A 19,422-nucleotide genomic window follows, 5' to 3' on the forward strand; every position below is an offset into this window, starting at 1 on the left:
TTGTGCATTAGAATAATCTCTAAATATCTCTCAATAGATAAAAATTAAAATTAAAAAAATAATCAGAAATTATTAATTTTTGAGGTCTTTTAAACCTTTAAGATGGACACTTTGTCAGTGATCATTTGATTATAGTCTATCAAAATTAATTTAATGTGACTTGAAAATATTCTTAGAGATAAGAATGATTTACTGTGGATTATTGATAAACGCTCTACTTCCACATGTTTGTGCGAGTAATTATTCAACAGAGAATACAACTATTGAGTAACAATAATACATACTGCCCTACAATGATGGGCGAGACACTTTTAGACTTTGAAATTTTTATTAATTTCTCAAGAAATAAATACTAAGATTATTTTATAACTTTAGAAATACTTAGGTCATTCGTAGGGTTTAATTTAGCAATAAAAATTTAGTCGTCCAAGGGCCACATTTAATTGTCATTAAATTTAATATGGTAGACAAATTTTAAAAAAATTGAACTTTACAATTGTATATTTTTTTTAGTACACATGAAAATTTAACAAAATAATATTAATAGAATTAGTAGTATAATATCAATAGAATTATCACTCAAGTAACACAAAATCAGTTCTTAAAGACCTTTCACAAAAAAATTAGTTCTGAAATTAAGGGTTTCCTTGTCTTCTGAGTTGGCTTCCATGATTAAATAGCAATCACATGGTATATCTTTTCCCTAATCTACATGATGATTAATTTGGAGTGGAGACGTGATTTTCATTACTATTTAAAGAATGCATTAAATTCTTAATCACCTGTTTAATATATAATAAATATATAAAAATGTTAAATGGATGAAAATGTTAAATATATAAAAACATTTCTAAAATTATTCTGCGCATGCATAGTCTGAAAAAACTACTTTAAAACCCCATATCTTGAGAAATTTTTAACAATTTTTTATATAAACTTAAAAATAGCAATTTCAATAGTAATTGAAAATGGTTTTCGAAAATTTCGTTGATTATCTGCGGAGTTATAGCCCAAAAAGTTACAAGAAAGAAAAAAATTACTATTTTATTAAAATTTTAAGTATGGAGGAGTTTGCAAATAACAACCAAAGTTATCAATGCAAATTAAAATCTTTTATTTCATCTATCCATCATCATAAGGCGGGTCATATCATAATGTTTCATTCAAATTAATTGCTTTATTTTTTGGCATAGGGTGTTCAAAAATACTTGTTTTCGTTTGTAATTCATTGCTGTTCTTTGAAAGCTTTGAAACATTTTTTTTAAGTATGAGAAATTTCATGACCTAAACACGACTAAAGTATTTCTTGAGAAATAATTCTAATTGGATTTAAACTACTTTCTTTTAATTCTGCTATTCAAACTTTTTTCAATGTCTCCTACCACATAAATTATTGGTCCAGTTTTTATTAGATTTTTCCATGATTCAATGTTATTTTGTGGCATCTAATGAAAACTAAAAGTTCAACTTTACTTTTAAAAAAATTTTAAAAATGTAGTTTACAGGCGTTGTTTATTGGGATATTCTATGTGTAAAAAAAGTTTTATGTACTTTTCTTTTCTTTTTGTATAAAATATAATTTCATTTAAATTTAAAAAAATTTTTGGATTGAGCAAATTGATTTACATTCCTTCATTTCGTATGACAAAAACCAACTAACTATATTTAATTTATTTTAGTAAAAAGTGATTTTTCTGAAAGCTAATAAATTGTTCTTTTTCGCAAACAAATTTTTCGACAACTAAGTTTTAAAAAGAAAAGCTTCAGGATCAAGATTTTTGAAAAAGTAGAAAAAAACTTTAGATTTGGGAAAAAAGGAGAGTTAATTATAAAACCGCATTTAACAATGTTGTGCTTAATAATAATAAATAAAATTGCCGTGAAAATATTTTGTTAATGCCATTAAAGACTATTGAATGATTTCTCAGTTCTGTACTGAACATGAATTTAATTTAGTTCTTTAGTTCGCAAGTCTGTATCACGGCTTGAATATCAATACATAGAAATAGTCTCAATCATTATCCCATAAAATCTTGAGAAAAATAATTATTTTTTCTAATTATGTTTTTACGGTGCAGTTACTATATTATGTTAAATTCTTATATGTGTTGCATTTTTAAACCTCATTCATACAGACGATAAATTTTACGGTTTAAAATTATTAATCATAATAATAACATTATGATCGATTTCATTAAATTTAATTGACGTAATAATTGTACTCAATGAAAAATTAGATTTGAACTACAATTAAAAAAATTCTTGAAGACTTCAAATATTTCTTTAATGCAATTCTTAATAACGACTTCCAATGTTTAGAAAATTTTTTTCTGATAATTGAAATTTTATTTAATTTTATAGTTTATTTAAAATTGCAGAAACACTACATAAATCTATTTCAATTTGCTAGACAAGATGAGCTATTCATGAAATGGCGGTAAGTCAAGGTACAGCTCTTTCGCATCTTTCATTCTTAGAAAATTTTCCCTCTGATAGCTAAGACTTTTCCCTCTCACGACTAAGACTTCGATTACACACTTGCGGACAGGAAAAATCCTTCTTCATACCAGGAAAAATAGTAACCTTGTTATAAGAAAAGCGCCAAGAGAATATAGCTATATCATGCCAAGACAGTATTAAGCCAAGTCCGTTCTAGGGGGGCTTTTTAACGCACCTGAAAGCAATTATCCTTATCTTGACAGCTGAAGTTTAGGCGAGGTCTACAATGAACCATTCTGTAGTTGTCTGACCCTCGCCGTTTGAGGTACAGTCCGCAAAAAAAAAAACGAATCACCCTGAATAACTTTCGTTCTAATGATCGGATTTTCACGAACTAAGTGTCAATCTTAATGGTTCTTGGGGGTGACCTCAAATATGCTAATTAATTAGTGTTAACTATTAATTAAGTTACGAAATCAGACACAAAAACGTACTTTCTCTGAATAAACATGTATTTTTTTTTACATATTTGGAATCTAGACACTTGAATTAGGGGGGGTAGACAAAATTTCAAAAATATTGGGTGGTAAATTGGGTAGCAATAAAGGTTTATATATTTGGCGATAGTTCAGAAAACCGCCAAAAAAATTCGCCTGCGCAAATGAATATTTTAAGATAACCCATTGACTAATTCAAAAGAGGAATGCTTAGTTTTACTAGGTTGCTAGGCAACCATACTATGACTGTAAAAAATTGAAATAATGTTTTGTGATTGCTCAGAGAGGTTTAATTCATTGTTAATAGAAAATCTCCAGAAGTTTCTAGGCAATAGACAATTTTTAAGCTGATTTCTGTCTAAAAAGCAAAAAAAAATTATTTTAATGTCCTTTGAAAAGAAAATTTGAATCGATTTATAAATTATTTATGATTTTATAAGTTGTTAGAATTTAAATACATGAACTTTTTATCTGATATTGCTTAGATTATGCTGTTTTTGCTAAATTTATTCGAGTATTTCATACTAAAATCAAATTGACATAACTTATTACAGCTATATGCAAAATTTTAGGGATAATCATTTTTACAGCTTTAACCCCTTGGGGCCAGTGATTCATGAAAGCATTCGTACAAAATCAGAATCAGGATGTAAATAAATAAAAAACGGTAGCTTAAATGCAGGCTTTGCTAATTTCACGGACTTACTCTGCCTTGAATTTAATTATTGTTAGTTTAATCATATATATAATCAATGCTAGTTCAAAGTATAACTAAATAATTTTATTTTGAACTAAGTAATGGTGAATTAAAGATATCAAACAATTATAACCCCGCCCACAAATAAACTGCTAAAGAATTACTTTGTTTACCAGTTTTATCTTTTTACCCTGGTAGATACTGTTTTATGCTGTCACGTATTTGTGACAGTCAGCGCGAAAGGGTAAATCGAGTCTTCTACGCAAGAAAGTTTGAAGATGAAAAAAAGTGCTTGAAAAATAAAGTGTAGATTGTATAGTAATTCTAATGCACATTCACAAGGTTTTCTGTAATTTACGATATTTCTTTTTTCTATAACTCAAGGAATTGCTGAATGTTTAGTGGCATTTTAAAGACATTGAAATATGTTATGTTTAAGATTAAGATATTGAAATAATATGCTGCATATTGTATGATTCGTTGTTTATAAAATCGCTTCATTCTGCTAGATATTTAGGTTACATGGTTTTCTTTGAATAAAGATGATTAGCAAATAGCATCCTCATGTTTCGATGCATTCTGAAACTTACACTGACTGAGCAAAACTCATGGGATAGCAAGGCTCTGATTTGTGGATGGACAGCACGTGTGACCAGCGCCACCTGGTGGCCTCCGCGACGGTCTCAGTTGTGTGTTAGACATTGCTTGAAGTGGCAGTGTGAGTGATCAGGTAAAATGCAACGTCGTCGTGAGTTGACGGCATTCGAATGCTGCATGGTTGTGGGTGCCCGACTCATGGAACATTCCATTTCGGAAGAGGTTCAGGAAATCGACTTCCCAAGGTCAACCGTGTCGAGAGTTTACCGAGAATGGGTGAATGAGGGTGTCACAGTCCACAACAGACACCATACCGGGCGTCCACATGCCCTAAATGACCGAGACAGGTGAAACCTGAGACGAGTGGTAACTCGAGATAGGAGAGCAAATGTGCAACAAATCACGGCTGAATTCAACACTGGTCGTGATACTGACGTGTACCAGTGGACAACCCGTCGGAACATGCGTGTTCTCGGGTATGAGAGCCGTCGCCCCACACGTGTGCCACTGCTAACCCAGCGTCATCGAACAATTCGGCGTGCATTTGCCACCAATCACCACGGATGGACACTGCAACAGTGGCGTAACGTGATCTGGTCTGACGAATCACGTTATCAACTAATCCATGCTGATAGGAGGCACCGTGTGTGGCGCACACCGCACGAAGCGATGGATCCAGCATGCCAAGTGGGCACAGTACAGGCCGGTGGCCTATCAGACATGGTGTGGGGTGCATTTTCGTGGCATGGAATTTGCCCCCTGGTCGTTCTGAATGCCACATTGACTGGTCAGTGGTATCTTCAGATGCTTTGAGATCATCTCCACCCTTTTGTCATGTTTCAACACCCTGATGACATTGCTGTGTATCAAGATGACAACGCAGCCCCACATCGCGCCAATATCGTCCGTGCCTGGTTCGACGAGCATGCAGGGGAGATTCAACGACTGAATTGGCCACCTCGAAGTCCTGGTATGAACCCCATTGAACATATCTGGGATGCCCTCGACGTCAGGCTCAGGGCATTGAATCCTGAAACAGGCCACAATCATCCACGAACAGGCCACAATCGGCTGCCGCTCTGCAGGATGTGTGGTGCCAACTACCTCCGGATGTGTTCCAGAGCCTTGCAGACTCACTTCCACGCCGTATCGCTGCACTCCGCAGGGCCACAGGGGGCCCGACCAGATATTAGGTGGGTATCCCATGAGTTTTGCTCAGTCAGTGTACGTTCGCAATTTCACCATACAATGTCGCACAGCATATTCTTCAATTACGATAAGCTACATTTACCACCAAATACTGCTACTATGATTATTTATGTTTTCTTATATATATCTGATACTCTCCTTTTAAACAGAGCTAGTAAGATCCTTAAGATACTGAAAAACTTAAAAGATAAAATATTTAATTTCATTAACTCAAAATTTTAATTTTTAAGCTAAATACAACTTTTACAATATTGATGCTCTTACGCTTTTAAAGACCACATGAATCCTGTTAAATATTAAAATGCATATGTTTACTTTAACGAGTGTAAAATCCTTATCAAAATAATGATCAAGACCCAAATGTAAAACAGTATAATTGACGATACAAACTTAACTGACTTTGAAACGTATGAAGAGGGAAGTAAAAGTCGACATGCTTTGAGAGTTCAAATATAATCGCCCATTCTCAAGACTTGTCAGGCTGGAATAAGTTGTGACTTTCATTATTGGACGCTCGAAACATGTCTACTTTTATTATCATCTATTATTCTTTTAAATCAATGAAATTTTTATACTTTCGATTCAGTTTCTTGGGATTATCCATTTAGTTACACAACATATTAAATTATTTCACTCGATATTAAAATAAGTTTTGAAAAGGTATTTTTTATATATATCGATGCCAAAGTTTATTCTACATATATTTTAGGTTATACTTTCGGAGTATTTTGATCGAGTTTATTTTTACACCCTTATTTGCTTAAATTATTAAATAATTTGCTTAAAATAAATAATTCAAGCTACATGATTTAATGCATTTATATTATAAAACGGGGCTTCCATCGCATATTCTTAACCTTAATACCGCTATCATTAAATAAATGGAATAAGCTTAGATAAATAATAAAAGCTAATTTTTTAATCGTTTTAATTTTCAAGGAATAATATGTTTCGATCAAACAGATTTCATTCTGGAAGTAGCGAAATTATTGAGTAGGTCCCTTGGAGCAATATCATTCTTATCCTCTTTTGACGAAATATGGGAAAAATTAGTTTTCACAGTTTCTGTAAAAAGTATGTTCGCCTTCTTGCCACGTTTTTTTATTTATTTTTATTAAAATGAGTTCGGAAATTGCGTATTTCTTATAGCATTTTTTTAAAATCAGATGACTCTAAAATTGGCACGGCTTCGGAATCTTCTTACAAATTTCTATTTTTAGTATTTCCTGCTTAATGAAATAAGGCATTTTCCTGGTAACAAATTATACTACAATAATATCTTGGGAATCGTGCTAAAGTAAAAAATTAAACAAAATAGTTTAGTATATTATCAGGAAAAAAATCTACTTGGTATCATAAAGAAAGAGTAAAATATATAATGAAATAATAAGTGAATCACTCGTGGTCCAATAATTAAAAATTTAATTTCACAACTAAGATGTTAGAACGACATTTAAGATACTGAGATATTTTAAGACACTTAAAAATTTTGGCTACGAATTCGACAGCTTTTTATGTTCGGTATCTTTATACTCTTTGTACTGACTTAAAATACATCAACGCTATTTTAGATAATCTATGTTGAAGTCACGAGAAACAAAAGAAAGACAATCAATAATTTATACTCTTTTTTCAAAAAAAAAATAGTATGCTTAGTAAATAATCAGCTGTTTTGCATTAAATAATTTTAAGCAGCGGAATGTTTTTAATTTCATTACAAGATTTTATTCTTAGCTAGCAGACAATAATTCTTTTCAAGAAAACTTGACTATAATTTAGAAAGGAACTTTACTTTAAAGAAAACCTAAATTAAAGAACTGAAAAAATTGATTAGTATATTAATGAAGAAATAATAAACGTAAAAGGGTAAAGAATAAGATTCTTAAAAATGTCAAAATTTACTTAAATAATGGGTAAACTAGTTCTGCGAAACACTTGTGAAACACTTCCGAAAATTTCTTTTAAGATTAAGACGATATAGGGTAAACTAACCAGTGATGGAACACACACCAGTGAAGGAACATTTCATAGATATTTTTTAGAAATAAGATTTTAAACGTTTTAATTTAGATTGAAGGGTAACAGTAGCTTACTACCCAACAATAGGAAGTCATCTAACAACAAATTGAGTTACCTGGTCTTAGCGTCTTTACTGGAAAAAGTTTTGAATTTGTTAGTATCTGGTCAACGCCTTGTTTCTTTGACACAATTATAAGGTCAGTGGTGGTAGTTATCCGTTTAAAGTACAATTAATTGCGTATAATAATGCTTTTTTTTCATTGTGAAAAATAGAATTCAAAATATGGTTATTGAAGTTACGTTGTATTTATTTCAAGCATCATAACATAAGCAAGTACTGAGATTAGGGGGTGCTTATTAACTGGATTACCAAACGATGAAAAACCAATGAATAAACAAGTGCTCCTTTATTGGGATTTTTTCAAGTTAATGAAAATAAAAGAAAAGTTTTAATTTTTCTGTACTTTTAGTCATATTATACATCAAAATTATGTTAAGAGTACAAAAAACAACTTCTAACCAGTGAAGGAACAGGCATGTTTCTTCACTGGGAATAGATTTCCCAGTGAATGAACAGTATGTGTGAAATATGATTTTACAAGGATAATTAGTAGTTCTGTGAGAGGACACCTTAAATTCAGTTAAATGTTGTATGAATAGTTTCTATAACAATTTCATTTCAAAATGCAAATTTAATTGCTAAATTTATTTAAAGAATTATAATAATAATTTGCTAATTATTTATCGTTATAAATATAATGATTAGTTATTACATCATACCTTAGACACCTTAATAAGCTATGTTCACTGACTAAATATAATAATAAAAGCTTGAATAGAAAATTTCTTTGCAGGCCTTTGTGCTAATAATTAGCTAAGTTATTATCTTATTGCGGTCTTCCAGACAGGAACTGGTAGGAAAAATCCATTTAAAGACAATCATCCAGGTGAAAAATGGGAGAAGTTTTTTTTAAGGCGACATCCACCAATAACTCAGTGCAATGCGAAGATAATTTCAAAAGGCAAAACTTCCCTTAGAGAATAATATTCGAAATACTGGTTTTAAGAACTTTAGATGAAGTAGCCCTGGCATCCTTTTAGAAAGTGATTGCATTTACAATGCGAACGAAACAAGAGTTGAATACTGCCCTTAAACGGGAAAAGTCCTTGGCTCTAAAAATTATAAGGATTTATATTCTTAAGTACCTAGGAAAGAAAAAGTACCTCGATTGGTAGTTTTTCCTTACTGAAGAATTCTTTGAGATATTACAGAATCAGTCCCTGCTATATATTTCATTGGAAAAAGCGATTCATGAAATGAAACAATGACCGCAGCAACATTTCACAAATATATTGCAAATGTTTCTACCCACGCCTAATTAAAAATGCTATCAAATTCCCTATTTTGCTCGTTTTGGATAGGTATAAATCTAATATTAATTTGAAACTGAGCAAGTTATGTTCATCAAAACAAATTTTCTAGTTTTGTTATCTACCCAATTCAGGGAAATCTCCCGTTAGATCTTAAAAGAATTGTAAAGCAATATGTCGAGAAAATTTTACATCCATTTTTAAATAAGATTTTGAGGCATCAACTGATGAAATTAAAATGCTTTCATGAAATGCGATATTTTTCCATTCGATGTAAAAAACGTTGACTTTAACAAATGCATGCAAAACAGACACCAAGAGTTAATGAGTAAGACAACTTATCAACAAAATACATGCTTCGAGAGTTACGATGCACTATTTCTTCAGAAACTTGAGAGGGAAATCTCACAAGTTATGTTGCAAATTTTTAAAGGAACATTGACGACAGAAAAGTTTAATCTCCCAAATATCCAATAGCCTGGGCTTTTCTCAATATTGAAGAATTTATTTCAAAAAGAACATTTGGTTAATCAAATTTTGGCACTGAAGCTGATACAACTAACATTGATAATGAAAGTATCTTGAAAACTGATTTTGATATAAGTCCTCTTGAGGCATTGCTAGTTGCAAAAACAATTGGTTCCATAAGTAAATGGTAAGTACTGCTGAAGACCCACTAGATATAAGTCAATGAGAGATGGATTTGACTCAAACTTCGAAACTCCTTTTTCTCATTTATTATGCAGTGAGGAATTCTAGAAATGGTATTGGAAAATCAGAAGAAATTTCGAAGATACATTTACATTGGCCAAAAATTTGGAAAAAAAGAGGAGGGTTAAATCAAAAGAAAAAAATTACTTTTTTGCATTAACTTCAGAAAAAGAACGAAAATTTAAAGAGATTGAAAGAGCTGAAAAAAAAGTTAAAGCAGAAAATATGACGAAGAGAAAAAAAAATACTTAAAAAGATTAAAAAATAGCTTAAAAAATGTAACCACCAAACCCACCAAAATAAACCACCAAAGATAATAAACCATCAAAAGAGTAAACAAAAAAGTGATCTAATTATAATAATAATAAAAGCATCATCGGATTACGCAATGATAAACATTTATAATTTAGAACGGACTATTAAACTGTGAGAAAAAAAATGAAAAACATTTTTTTTTTAAATTATGTATTCAAACATATTTTACTTTCCATTGCATGACGGAAAAAAAAGTAGCATTTTCCGCGTTGACTGTGGTTATATGTTGTAATTCCGAGAAAAATCTTGTTTTTAGACATTTGTGTGGCCAATGGATTCCTAACGAGCATCAAACATTTTCTAAATTAAGTGTTCATTCACTGGAAAATTTAGTGTTTATTCACTGGTAAGAACTGTTCCTTCACTTGGTTATCTTACTACTTATTGGTTATCTTACTACTTATTATTTAAACCACCAAAAGCTTAAAACAATATTATGTAAGTTATCTAATTTTTTTTTACATAATTTGTATTTAATAACAAATATGTGGACACCATCATTTAGCTAAAATTACAAATTTTGAAATTTTTATGATTTTTTCTTAAAGGCAAGCTAAGCTTAAGTGTTCTTTCATTCGTTAATTTACTCTATAAGATGTTGAGAAATTTGCGATGTTGTGAGAGATACTTAAAAAAGATTTTTATTAATATTTATAAAATATATATTCAAGAAATTGATAAACATATTATTCCAAATCTATGCATACGTATGTATATTATTGAAAATGTATCTGTTATTGAAAAACAAAATCAGAAAATAAAAAATAATCACATTAAATAAGCACAATCTGGTGTATAATCATATTCTATCAGAAGATCATATCATATCCTATTTATAAAACTAGACATTCCTTGAATAAAGTGTTTTTTATTCAAAATGTTTCATTCAAATTTCTTTACTAAATTGCAAATAAATTATTAAGCGACTAAAAAGGAAACATTGTATTTTATAGTTAGAAATCAATAAAAATTAAAAGATTAGCAAACGATTATTAGCGAAAAAAATATGAATGAAATTTTACACTACGCTCGCGAAGTCAACTTCCTCGCAAGTTTATCACATTTTAATATTAATCGCCCCATTTAATTATTTCTTTATTGTCGCCAAATTATTTTTTTAAAAATAATTAATTTTAATTTTTCTCAGCTTCTAATAAATAAAAACAGTTGAAACTTTAGATTTTTCAATTGAAAAATATGTAGATTAATATGGTATAAAAAAATTCATACCTTATAATTCAAAATTTTTTCATCCTCTCTTTAATTAAATAATAAAAAATAATTAATAATCATTAAAAAATATTTTTTTCATGAAATTATTTTTGGGTAAATGAGTTTTATGAGTGGGTGCAATTTTATTTAAATTGCTTTATTAGTTTTGAAAATATGACAAAAAACGTAAAAAGTTAAATTAACGTTAAGGGGTACGAACTTTGGATCGCTCTCCTGACCAAACTATGGGGACCATTTTTCCCAGATTGCGGCTACCCCCTATATTTTGAAGGTTAGAAATCCAAATATGTGAAAAAAAATGTATGTTTATTCAGAGAAAGTGCGTTTTTGTGTCTGATTTCGTAACTTAATTAATAGTTAGCACTAATTAATTAGCATATTTGAGGTCACCCCCAGGAACCATTAAGATTGACACTTAGTTCGTGAAAATCCGATCATTAGAACGAAAGTTATTCAGGGTGATTCGTTTTTTTTTTTTGCGGACTGTACATCTCTGGTAAATATGCTTGCCCTTTTAAGAGTAAAACTATTTCAAGCAAGCGCCACCAGAAGAAACATGTAGATTAAATATATGACTTAGGTTCGTGATAAATTACGCATGCATTATGTTCCTTGAACTGTTTTCATTCGAACCTTTAATTCAAAACTAAAGTTAAAAATTGTATTTTACAGATGGAGTCTGTAAAGAAAGCTGGACACTCAAAACTTCAAAAACAGAATTGACTGAAAGAGCTGACTTCATAAACAATTTTTCTGAACCTCCTTCCCTGCAGCGCATTGCAGTACTGTCGATTGCAATTGGGCTATGGACGGCGCCTGATATAAGGAACGAAATGGCGTCTGCTTTCTTATACGATATCAAAATTATAGTTAAGTTAGAGAGAAGAATATTAGACAAATTGTCCAATAGCTCTTTACCCACATCGCTGAAGACCGAAATCTCATACGTTATTCGACCCATTAAGTTGCAGTTGTGGGAAGGGTTACGTAGTTACAGGACAGGATATCAAAGAAATCTCAGGGAGTATTACATAAAACATGGTACAATTTATTGGACAGTTGAGGGGACAGTTGACAAAGTGAAATCCCTTACGGAACTATTCGATAATGAAAGCTTAGATAGTGGCCATTTGTATGAGATAGCCTGCTCTCACTGTTTAGGGGAATATGCTACAAATTTGTGGGAGAAAATTCCAGAGGAATTTAGAAACCGATTTAGAATCACTCGGATAGTAGAAACGTACTATCATGATTTGATAATATATTGGACATGTGTCCTCGAAAATAGTTTAGGGAGTTTTCTAACTAGACTCATAGATCATGAAAACATATACGATGATAAACTTAGTATTGATGTAAATATGATTGCTTGTTCGATTCAAATTGGTAACATAGTCGCCCTAAAGTATTTTTGGAAGAAATTGTCGGAGCAGGAGAAAAACAATCATTTGAGTAAGTGGCTTTTGCAAGCTACTCAACAATGTATGGAATTTGAAAGTGATTCATTTTATCAGTATTCTTCAGAATTTTTCGATGTCTTATGTTTTTTATTATCTCACGTCAATCGTAAAACTCAAATGACCGAATTTTTTCGGAATCATTCTCGCGTATTAGTGCTTTTGTTCGAAAGTTGGCCATATCAAAGAATATTCTTGTCCACTATTTTTGAACTATTGGATAATCTTCCAGAAGACATTTATTCATGCATAATGCAGAATATAAGTTCTAAGATGAGTAAAATGGGAAATGAAATGATGATTTTTAAAGAAATATGGAGTGTCAGTCCTTTAAGACTAAGACGATCATTTCTGAAAAATGATCTTCTTTGCGAGGAAGTGTTGTTGCAGTTGCTGGAATTAGAGAATCTAAACTTGGCTGTTAGGATATTAAATGATGCTTCCAAAGAAGAGAGTAAACAATTTATCTGCCTTATGTTTAATTGGCCTGAATTTAAGCGTGCTATTTATTCAAACAATCTGAATTCACTCCACATGTTATTATCAAAATCTACCTTGCCACCAGAATGTTATCCCTATAAAAGGAATGTTTTAGAGCAAAGAGAGTTTGATACACTGATGACATCGTGGTTTATTGAATATGGAGATTGGCATATTTGTATTGAGTGGATATGCGATGGCAACATCGAAGCAGCTGAATCTTTCTTTAGATGGGCTTGTCAATCTGAGTCACCTGAAACATTTAAGGAAGTTATACCAGCTCCGAATAATATCTATTTAACATTGATATTTTTGTCCAAATATGAATGCGTGGACCAGTTTATGAATTGTTTTTTCGAGACGAGAGAGGAAATTCAACAATTTAAAGCAGACTTTTTGCGAGGAAGTGATAATTATTTTTTCAAGCAATTAATAGCAATGCCGTTCATTGCATCAAAAAGAGAAGTAGATGTATTACAAAAATTTATAAACTACAACTTGTCTTCTCTTGAAAACATTGCAGAATTTCGACTTATTTGTTGTAGTTGTATAGAGTATGCACTGAGTAAAGGTGTTTTTGAAAGTGCCACCTTGCTTTTGAATGCTTCTTTTGATAATATCAGTGAAGCGAAGAGATACAAAAATGAAATTATACTATCTGAGAATGAAATTAAAAAGTTTCTGCTCTTAAATGAATCACTAACTGATGATGACTGGAATCATGCGAAAGAAATTGTACTGTGGTCGTCACCTCTAACCCTAAATACAGTCACAAAATTAAAGTCAATAATTCTGGAGCAAAAGACTAGTTACTCTTTCCAAAGTGAATTGAATTCACACACTTCAGCTCTCATTGATTTACTGAAGAATGTTGTTGAGAAAGACAGCAGATGATAGTTGAACCTTTTTTTTAGCGATCAAAAACGAATGCAAATAAAATCATATTCTCTGTCAAATGACAAATCATGTTCACTGCTCAATCACTGTCAAACGATTAATTGTCTTATAATAAATATGTAATTCCATTTTTTAGTGTTAGTTGTTTAATGTTAATGAAACAATATCCGTTATATATTATTTGTCGCAACTTTATTATTATCTGAAGAAAAATCAACAATTTTACGTGATTTATAGAAAGATATATGGACTAGGAAGATATATATATACAGTCTCTGGCCAAATTATTAGATGCACTAAAATAATTAATAAGAATTAATAAAATAATAATTAATTATACAGCTTTATTGTTTTTACGCTGCTGAAACCGGATTGCACTAGCTTACGTTCGTGTATCCATGGGTTATACAAATTCGATGATTGGAAAAATTAGATCGATGGTATAAGTATAAATATTGAATACTTATATATTATATTATAATAATTAGACAAAATTATTAGATACACTGTAGTTTTTTAATAATTACATGTTTTGCACGTGTTTATGTGCTATACTTTTATATTTAAACATACATGTAATGAGTTTCTTTAAGGAGACTTTTCATATACTTCCTATTTGTGTTTATTTTTAACGCATTGCATTGCAATGCTAACCAATTGATACACGAACGTAAACAAGCGCAAGTTACATCCACGTAAAAACAATAAGGTTGTACAGTATCACCTGATAATTAAGATAACCTGATAGTTACACAGAATCTTATCAGGTCTAAAGAGAATAGAAGGGCTAGTTCACTCCGCTCTTAGAGCTGAAGCTACGATTTCCCTCCTCATGACGTCACTGTATCCACAGATCTCGGAGATCGCAAGCAAAGATATTGTGATAACTTTGCCTCTTTCTCTTTGTAAAAATAAGTTAGACTTTTTCTGGTTAGTAGCTTTCAAACTTTACGTAATTAACACATTATTTCCGTTCATAAACATAGTTCTCAAAAACTTTCTTGGCCATTATATTAAAAAAAAATACCACTTTAAACTTATAAAAATGTTTTACTAGTTGGCGAAAATGACACTCAGTTCAGTTTTAACTTTAATTATTAAGAAAAACGAAAGCATATATCGACACTTTTTTTATCTACTTATTCTTTTATAACAATAAGTTAAATTTAGAATCCCTGATTTTAAAATATGCCGTTAATAGCAATTTGTTCATACTTAATCATTAGGAAACATCAACCTTAAACGCTAATTACTAAAACAAAATAATAATTTAGGTTCATAATGACATTAGAAATTTTACAATTGTTTATAGATATTTAAATTTACGATGATATAGTTTATAGATATTCAAATTTAAGAGAATATGATTTTTAAAAAAAATCATAAATATTTAGAATAACTACATTAAAAAATGTTATGAAATTAGGAGGATTCCAACTATATACTATAAATTTTATTTATACTTTTTATTTGCATTTTAATTTTTTGCCTTTATCCATTTTTTAATTTTTTTCATCTGCCTTTCTTTTTGAAGTAACGAGGCGGTTTCTATTTAGATAATGAATTTTTATAAAAGTTCTTAACGACAGAATAAACGTATTGCTGTTTTATATTAACTGTGTCATTTCGGAATCCATTCTTTACATATTTGTTCATTTACTTCAGGGAACACGTGGAAAATTATATTTTTTCCTTTTGCTTTTCTATTAAAATTTTTTCAAGTTGCAATCGCGCAAACTGGCATTTCGATAATAGTTTTAAATTCTTGTAAATTCACTGCAAAAACTGAGGAAAGTCATTATATAAAATAACAAATGTCTTAGAATATCTCGCAAAAAGAAATGCTCCAATATTAGTTAGAGCTAGTAAGGCCGAACGCTTCGTTCTTGAAGTTAAAGTGCGAGCTTTGCGCCAAAGTGACATCACTAGAGAAAATCTGAGGATTGGAGCGGCGAGAGCTACTTCAAAGGAGTGAACCAGCCCTTCTATTCTCTTTAGCCCTGGAATCTTATAGTGCGTCTTATAATCTGGCAAGGGACTGTATATATATTGCAGGCCTGAAAAAAATCTTTGCCTCTATCGAAGCACTGGAAAAAAAAAATTTTCACTTTAAGTAGAACAGAAAAAAAAATAACTTAGCAAAGTAGTTTAGGGGTGTTAATTGTAAACTAAATTTTGTTTTTAATAATATTAAAGATAATGCATAATTTGGAAAAAAAATGTAGTGTGAGAAATATATCTATAAGATTGGGCCAGGAAAAAAATCAAATATTTTGAAATAAAATAACTGTGGAAAAATTACGAATTTGGGAAGCTGAATTTCTGTAAGAAGACCAATTAAATAAAATCGAGCAGCAGTGGCTCAGGGAATACAGCACTAAACTCCCAATGAGATGACCCAAGTTCGAGTCCCAGTTACGACTGGTAGATACGAATTCTGCTCCCGTATTGCACCAACCACATTACTGATATAAAATATAATCAGTGACAAGCGGTTCAGAATCCTTTTCTCATCGTGCTATCCTGGCGTGGTTTTTGCAGTTTTCCTCTCCATGTAACTGAAAGTATAATAACCAATTTGTGAACATTAATATGTTATGTTTTAGGAGCAAAGTATTTAAAGTAGTTTTTCACACACACACACACACATATATATATATATATACTTAAATAGATGGATATAGGCTACGCTCTTTAGCATATACGATGCTCCACTCTATAATGCTCCAAACCAACAATTTTAACAGGGGTTTCCAACTTATATGAGGCCGGGGGCAACAATTAAAAACACAAAGCAAATGACGGGCCGCAACTTTATCAAACTTTTATGTAGGACTCTTTTATGTTTGAAGGAGCATTAAATATTACTGCCAGATTTTTACCAAGTTGTACAAAACAAAAGTATTGAATTACAAATTAAAATAGGAAGCAGATTTTTAAAAATACTTAATTGTTACTAGTAATATTTTTAAAAATATTAAATAATAATAAAAATTCGGGCTACAATAACTTTAATGTGCACCTATGTATTAAACAATTAATGTGCAACAGATCTAATTGTTAAGATATAAAATTTTAAAAAGGTTGGTATCGAAACTTACATAGTACCACACAAAATGTTCAATGAGAAAATTGAGGTTTGTCTGCTGCAACCACCAGAAAATAGATATTTACATTTAAAATTTACAAATATGCGTGTAAATATTTTCGTCCAAATTGAGTGGTTTCAGAAAGTTAAATCGGAGAATTTCGTCGAGAAAATTTTTGATACACGCATGCTGAATTATATTCACAAAATACAAAAAAATGGAGAAAAAAAAAGAGCAACATACGCAATTATTTTTGTCTTTGAATAAATATTGTCTTGGATGCAAAACCAGAGAAATAAATTTTTTTTTCACCGTTGGTATGTTAAATTTCACAGAAACGAAGAAATTAGGTTTCTATTAACGAGAGATAACCCATACAGATTTTTTACGAAATTTGTCCGCAAAAAAATGACAACTAATATATTTTAGTTCGCGGGCCACAAAAAAAGGCTTCGCGGGCCGGATGCGGCCACCGGGCCGCCAGTTGGAAACCCCTGAATTATAACGACCGATACATGAAATCCCATAGCAATACATTTCACAATAACGATAGAAATTCTTTTTTTTCCTATTCCCAGGAAATCACTAAAAATAAAGGTGGTTACAATTTTTGAGTTTTGAAAACTAACCTGATTTTTCTGAGAGTGAGTCTATGAATAACAAAAGCGCGGAGAAAAATATAAACTACTATTACTTAAGGCGTTACCACTCAATAAACGTGAAACATCATGAATTCAATAGGACTAAAGAAATAGTGACAGAACTACCTATTTAATACTTAGGCTGTCCTGAGAGTATTGATAGGTATTAAAAAAGTGTGAATTGTTGAATATTTTCCATTATTACCAATTGGAAGTGTTTGTGGAACCTTCTCGGACTTTCCTGCATGCACTCGTGATTTTCGCAAATTTCTTTTAAAAGGATTCGGTAAATTCATCGATCTAATTAGAAAATTGCATTTTTTTTTTCTCTTTGTAAGGTAGCTTATTTTAGAGATTAAACATGTGGCATTCATGTACGTCTCAATTTTTTGACAATTCAAAGATCAATTAGAATTAAAATGAAAGTAACATTTGTAACGAAATAAATTTTTAAAAAAAATTATTACCATTTGCAGTTTTAAAGTTTTTGTATTCGTAATTGTGTATTTTGCATTCAGATTTGTCAAGGTCTGATGGAATTTCAGCCCACATAATTTTAAAGTTTTTAACTGTCAGACTCAGTTGTAGAGCTCAATCATCTGCTGAACATACCTGTCGAAACAAATAATTAATTGCACTCAATGGATACCGAAAAATACTGGCACTTATTGAATAAAAGTAACATTCAGTAAACACCGAAAAATGCTGAAATGATGATAGAGTGAAGCAATGGGTAAAATGAAAGTTGAAGTGAATATAAGAGAAGAAAGCCTTTTCTTTTGTTTCACAGTTCAAGGATATTGGCGACTGACTTTTGCTTGGAATATTTCGTTTGTTGCTGGTGGTGATAGAATAAAAAGTATTATTAATATTATACTATGTAATATTATATATGGCATTTTTTGAAATTCCATTTTTTTTCATATTTTATTTATATTTCAATAGTGAAATTTAAAAATTAATAACAAATGCTAATTTTCTGAAAAATTAAATCTACACATTAGAATTTTTTTTTTTTTTTATCGTTTACAAAAAAAAAAAGGAGTTTCATTAAAATTAGTTTATATTTTTCTGGCGTAATTGTGTCAGAAATTTGAATTTATCGGCAACGAAATCATAACAATTTCTTTACTTATTACTAATTGTTTGTGTACAAGGATGTTTAATTTGTATAAAACGAAAAAAAACAATTGGTTATCCCGTATAGTTTTTCTTCAAACCCGAACCTCCCTTAAAAAATTAATAAAATGGAGCATTTGTAGAAAAATCAAATTAAATCAGTAATCTCTCTCTCTCTCTAGTCATCAGTCATATATAGTCATCTCTTGCATTTTGGGGATAACTAGGTTTAACAAATCAACAAGTGAAAAATCGGTTCTCCCCGAGAGTTATTACACAGTGTAAATGAGCCGTATCGGGGAAAAACCCTTCTCTAACGCACGCGAATTCGTTTTTTACCTTCCGAATTAGCTTTTATTTACATAAGCCGTTCTTTCGCAATGGTTTTCGATTTATTATAAGTTTGTGTAAGAACATTTTGTTAATTACGGCAAGGGGACTCTAATCCATGATACCACTGAATTTTTTTTTCGTCAGCACTGTGGTCGGTGCAAGCCAGATGCGGATTCGTATCGACCAGCCATCGGTGGGTTTCGAACCCGGTTCATCTCTTTGGGAGGCGAACGCTCTATCCCTTTTAAATGTATTTACTGTAATCATAATTTGAAGTATTTTTATATTATTATTATTATTAACTTATAATTAATGGCT

At 30.8% G+C, this 19,422-nt stretch overlaps 1 protein-coding gene across 5 annotated transcripts in view; it reads left to right on the forward strand.

Moving 5' to 3' along the window:
* Positions 1-19,422, forward strand: part of LOC107437409 (short-chain specific acyl-CoA dehydrogenase, mitochondrial-like) — a 119,288-nt gene that overhangs the window by 35,092 nt on the left and 64,774 nt on the right. For 2 of the 5 annotated variants that reach the window (XM_087168985.1, XM_087168984.1), the window contains exon 2: positions 11,761-14,057. The exons of the other annotated variants lie outside the window; for them this stretch is intronic. In XM_087168985.1, the coding sequence (XP_087025111.1) occupies positions 11,922-13,919 (1,998 nt within the window). In that variant the 5' untranslated portion in view covers positions 11,761-11,921 and the 3' untranslated portion in view covers positions 13,920-14,057. Of the gene's footprint in view, positions 1-11,760; positions 14,058-19,422 lie in introns of those variants that run through there. 5 annotated transcript variants of the gene reach the window in all.

This window comes from Parasteatoda tepidariorum, chromosome 8 (assembly GCF_982258835.1).
Source record: "Parasteatoda tepidariorum strain Cologne lab strain chromosome 8, Ptep-v5.0, whole genome shotgun sequence".
Taxonomy (NCBI): domain Eukaryota; kingdom Metazoa; phylum Arthropoda; class Arachnida; order Araneae; family Theridiidae; genus Parasteatoda; species Parasteatoda tepidariorum.